The 5,546-nt window shown below is 38.0% G+C and overlaps 1 protein-coding gene across 1 annotated transcript; it reads left to right on the top strand.

Annotated features, from left to right (window-relative positions):
- The first annotated feature begins 496 nt into the window (after nt 1–496).
- Nucleotides 497–3,789, top strand: LOC108780575 (PH domain-containing protein DDB_G0275795). The gene is made up of 4 exons (XM_018548330.1): nt 497–602; nt 1,347–1,452; nt 1,557–1,754; nt 1,881–3,789. The coding sequence occupies exons 2-4, from the start codon at nt 1,354–1,356 to the stop codon at nt 3,582–3,584; spliced, it is 2,001 nt and encodes a 666-aa protein (XP_018403832.1). The 5' UTR covers nt 497–602; nt 1,347–1,353; the 3' UTR covers nt 3,585–3,789.
- Nucleotides 3,790–5,546: the final 1,757 nt, after the last annotated feature.

Below are 5,546 nucleotides of genomic sequence, written 5' to 3' on the forward strand. Positions count from 1 at the left end.
GCCCCAACACAGACTTTTGCATAACGCATAAAGCATGTGCATAAGGAATTTCATTGGCCCATTTTCTTATGCATGAGTCAATGGACCAATCAAATTCTTTATGTATATGGTTTATGCGTTATGCAAAAGTCTGTGCACCCCGCTTAAGAATTTCAACCTATCAGAAATCATACACACTGTTTATTCCACAGTATATGACTTCTGATAGGTTGAAATTCTTATTCTCTGTTCCCTATTCCTTTTATTCTGCGTAGCCCCTTATTATAGGGACTCAGTTTGTAGGTTTTGCGTCTGTAGCTCTGTCTGTAGCGTTTATAGCGCGTGCTCAAGCGTGATCCTCGAATGCACCCCTAGTTTTCAGTGAAAACATCTGCGCGCGCACATTACACCATTAAGAAAGATTCATATGACGACCGTGGCCCGTGGCGAGGGCGTTAGGTGTCGATCGGGTGCTGTGCATTTGTGCAGCTCCCGGAAAAGATAATAAACAAAAGGAGCGATGGTTCATCTCTCTTGAAAAAACATCTTTCCCTCATCAGGAATGCTTCGCGTTGTGCTCGCGGTCGTTTGAGGTTATTTTCGCGTGAGTGAGACATCGCGGGGTGAGTACTCGCAAAAAGAAACGCGACATAATCCATTCGTTTCCTCTACCCCCCCCTTCCCCCTCCTCTCTGTCTCGAGCGGCGCGAGCTCCGTTGCGACTTTAATAGGTTATGTTGACAGGGCGCGTATAACCTTGGCCGTGCTTCGAGGCGACCTCAATCGGTCGGAAATCTGGCTCGCGGAGTCGGTTCTCCCCCGTGTTACGTAATTTCGTCCTCAGTTTGTTTCACAAAAGCCGCGCGGCGGCGTAACGCCCGTAGACACCACGGGTTTTTATGCGGCTGCATCTGTCACAATATATCGCGATTCCGACCGCTCGCCGCGCCATATTAGTAGCGGAGTGTTTTCATTTAACTCTCCTATTTTTTTTTTTTTTTTCGAAATACCATACACGCGATACGCATTTATTACCAAAGCGGTTGCGAAACAAGAGTTCTCGATACTCCGGGTTTTCCAATAGGACGAGCTTTGTATACCATGTAACAAGCTATACTAATTTGGGAATGGTTTTGAAAATCACAGTCATTTTTAGACTGTCGCACGTTGCTTCGAAAACTTAGAAATTCTGACCGGTACGATCTGCACATATACGATTTTGAAAACCAAGCTAGATCGCCGTTTTCTTATTCGAACATTGCTAATACCGAAGACACCTATACGAAAAACAAAACGCACATTTTGATAGAACATATTGGATTATGTGTGTAAGATTTTCGCTGTTAAATTGATTAACTCTCTTTCAGTTGCAAAATGACGGAAAATAATGTACCCAGAATGAAATCGCGCAATGGGGCGCGAATTTTTAAAAATCCACCACAGCCGCACATGTGTATTCAAGATTTTATACAGGTATTATACCATTGTAATAACAGTGCTGTTACTGCAAGAGTTTATTACATAATTTGTAGAAATCAATGCTATCAGTATTATATAAATATCAATTTTCTTGATAGGGTACTATAGCTCCATGTTATGTAAATGTACTGTCTTGGGACAAAATTGCAATGCCTCGCACACCTTCACTGCCTGTGCCACTCTATGGAGGTATGAGGGTGCCACCCCCTCGCACAAAGACAGAGGCTATAGTGTTTGCTGTAATGGCCAATCCAGAAGTCCTACGAATAAATGGCAAGAATGCTCAGGAAGCAAAGGTAATTAAAACATTTTTAATCTGTAGAGATTTACTAATAAATATTCCTTGTTATATTAATTCTAAGATTACTAATGTCCGCAATATTTTTATCACCTATTATTTTGTAACTATTATTTTCTAACAGAAACGTACGAGTTTTATCGAGTTACTATTAGATTTCATAGAAGCTATGAACGCAGGGGTAATTTTCAATCGTAATTATACGATTATGAAAGATCGAGACATCACGGGTGAGTTGAAGGAGGTCTGGAATGCAGTGCTAGCTATACGTGACAACGAGCAGCGTCCTCCGCAGCAGGAAACTTGGATTGATGTTCAACCTCCCATGTCGCAATTTCTACAGTATCCAGAACAACAGCACCAGCAACAACAACAACAGCAGCAGCAGCAGCAGCAGCAGCAGCAAGAATACATACCTCAACCACCACAGTATCACTCAAGCATCACCTATGGTAGGATTATTAACAATGAAAATATGCATTATGAGAACTATGGACATCAGTCTCAGAGTCCAGTAATTTCCAAGAACGAGTCCATCTTCATATCTGGGCATATTGTGGCGCAACACTCTCCTAACAACGTTCATCAAATTGCGCTCGATCAACGTACTGACAACTATCGCGAGCGTGGCACAGATAATCAAGTTGTGCAGAATATTATTGCTGCACAACATCAATTTCAACCTAGGCAAACGTGGCCACAGTATGTGAATATAAAGTATTTGCCTCCGACTATTAATTCTCCAACCCAAATGAAGCCTTTTCAGCCATATACTTATCAGCAGCAGCAACAGCAGCAGCATCACCACCAACAACAACCACAACAATCACAACAACAACAACAACAATCACAACAGCAGCAGCAGCAGCAGCAATCACCGCCTCCGCCGCCGCCACACATGGATAATACGATGTACTTTAATATTCGCAGGATGCAACCGCAACCACAACACTTTAATCACGTACAGTCACAGTATGCTGAGCAATCTGGGCCATTCAATATACAAAACAATACGCATAGAGCAAGTAGACCGCATATGGGAGTAGCTCAGAAAAACAACGTTACTAAAAGACAGGCAAATTCACCGACACATATTTCTTGTACAAATTGCCAAAATAGAGAAGACCAATCTTTCACAAAGCCGAAGAGTCCTGTTAAAGTTCTTCAAAGGGAAATGTTGACGGAGCGACAAGATACAACTAATGTGGAGAATAAAGCTTCAGCGGAAAAAACAGAAGAATCGAAAACTGTTCCGGTAACAGATTTAGATGAGGTTCTAAAAAAGAATGATGAATTTGTGGTTAATACGTATCCAGAAAAACAAGACATCTGTAATACAGAACCCGCGTGTACCACCAATGAAGCGCCATCATGTGAAGAAAAGAATTCTATAAAATTGGAATCCAATAAAATGCTTTTGATGGAAACGAAAGGAACGGAAGTGCCAGCTACACAATTGACTCTTCAGAAAAATGCCAATAAGTTTGTTAGAGGCAGTGCGCGAACGCGAAGAGCGCAAACGACCAAAGATGATAAGCGTAACTCTTCAGAGAGTCCAAAACGCTCACAGCCAACAGTGAATAGCATTATTAAGAGTGTATTTAAAATTAACCCAGGCGGGTCCAGTGAGGAATCATCCAGTAAGAAAAAAACGAATGGCCAAGCAAGATCAACTAATGGCAAAGCGATGTATGAAAATGAGGAACAGGTACAGCAAGGATATACGATATTGAAGAAGGAGGCTCAGGAGGAGATGGTGAGTGAGATCGCTCAATTATCTATTCAAGACTGCAAGGATGTGACTGAAGTCGCTCCCGTACTCTCGTGATAGCCAGGCCTACAGCTGGTACTCAGCTGTGTCCGCGCGCCACCAAGGGTTTTGTTGTAAATAGGTAGAATTTTAGAAAGAAGAAACAAAAGACACCGCGGATAGAGGAGAGGAAGGGGGAAATACATCTTTGACTAAATCCAGACCTTTATCAGACACTTCGAATGAAATCGGTACGTCCTTGAGACGGCTTTGATTATTATCGCGCGAATACCTCACTCAATGTCATTTGTGATTTTATGACTGTCACAGTGCCGTCATTTTTGAAGGCAGCACTGTCATTTGTCGAAGACACTTCAATAGTCGATATTTTAATTTTTAATGATCCACAACTGTCCGATGTAAAATTTTTTGTTATTAAAAAGTTTATACTTTTTGAAAAATCATGATAAATTTCAAAACCTAAGATAAACAAGATAGCAGTGTAGATCGTTAAGGATTAATCAGCAGCATTAGTAGGCTGTGAGAATTATTGCGGACGTCGCAAATGTGATCATACTAAAGTAACGGTACTACATGTGTGATATCAAGGAACTTATTTATCAGCTTTAGTCGACTATGGAAATGTCAGGAAACTTATTCGCGATCGAAGCTGGGTACAATTTGAATTCATGTATAGTTTAATTCATCAATTTTTACGATTGTTTTCTTAAATCGTTTTAAGTAATAGTTGTAGATGCTTCAATTTCTGTTATAGTTCTCATATCATTGTACTTGTAATAACGAAATTATTGAATTTTGAAATATCGCATTTTTATTGCAGTGGAAAATTTATTAAATTTTTTTACTTAGATTAGTCTGATGAAATAAGATAAATCTAATTCCCTTTACTCCGTATTTTGTAAAAAAAATAAGCATTTAAATGAAATATTACAATTTGTTAAATGTTTAAGTTCTTATCTTGAATAAGTATACATATGAAATGTGGATATATATATATCTATACCTACTCTAAAAATAAGTATAAATATTATTTGTTTACTATTTTTTACTGTACCCACTACGGTGACGAATGTGATCACTTGAGAGCATAAATTCACGCTTGCTAATCGAGATCCGTCTATCTATCTACTAATCAATCTGCTTCCAATATGTCGTGGCAAATGAGGTCAAATAAGATCTCATTAACAGAGGAAGTAATCTTAAGATATTTTTAAGTGTATGAGATTTTGAACGCTTCCTCATTGTCTCTATGCGCGAAAACAAATTTAATTTTAAATTGAACTAAACATTATAGCTGGGTAAAAGCGTTGGCATGTTTCCAAATGTTACTAAACATTGTGTTATTATGCGATGGTTTGGATGTCTCTGAATTATCAAAGATTATATTCTCGTTGAAGGATTATTCAATGTAGTAATATAAATATACGCGAGATTGGAGATAATGAAAATTTTTGTTAAATTGATTAAATGTGCAGATCAGTAATCACGAGATTCATTTTATAATTGAAACTATGTCTGAATCTATTTTGCCCAGCTCCATATTAAGTATACAGCGATATTATCTATAGTTAAGAAGAGTTCGTAGGTTTAAAAAGCGGGAATAGTACGTCATTATTAGGTGAATGTTACTGTAGATTTACGAAGAAAGAAGCATTTCATTATAGAATGTGAAACTGATTTTATCTCGTACTTATCTTTCCACAAATCAATCGGAGAATTTCTATTAAGCTTTTCCATGGCGAAACTTTGTTCAAATTACATTAAATACGGTAACTATCCAGTTGCACTGTACTCGAACATTTCGCAAAATTTTAATGGAATTATTTATATTATGGTATAATTGTATGAATAAGTTTATTTAAATTATAACATAATTTTGTTTGAATAATAATTATCGCAAAAATATTGTTTCGAGTAATATAATATTATTTTTTAGTGTTATCAATAATGCTATCAATAGTTATCTTATGACCTAATAACGTGCTCGAGCAATTATGATTTATATTTCAAAGATTATAC

Source organism: Cyphomyrmex costatus, unplaced genomic scaffold (genome assembly GCF_001594065.2).
Source record: "Cyphomyrmex costatus isolate MS0001 unplaced genomic scaffold, Ccosl1.0 scaffold72, whole genome shotgun sequence".
Classification (NCBI taxonomy): domain Eukaryota; kingdom Metazoa; phylum Arthropoda; class Insecta; order Hymenoptera; family Formicidae; genus Cyphomyrmex; species Cyphomyrmex costatus.

Excerpts from the sequence above, each read along its gene's own strand:
- LOC108780575 (XM_018548330.1), top strand. The coding sequence starts at position 1,354 with ATGACGGAAAATAATGTACCCAGAATGAAATCGCGCAATGGGGCGCGA. Across the intron at positions 1,453-1,556 it reads GTATTCAAGATTTTATACAG|GGTACTATAGCTCCATGTTA; the intron begins GTATTATACCAT and ends TTTTCTTGATAG. Across the intron at positions 1,755-1,880 it reads AGAATGCTCAGGAAGCAAAG|AAACGTACGAGTTTTATCGA; the intron begins GTAATTAAAACA and ends ATTTTCTAACAG.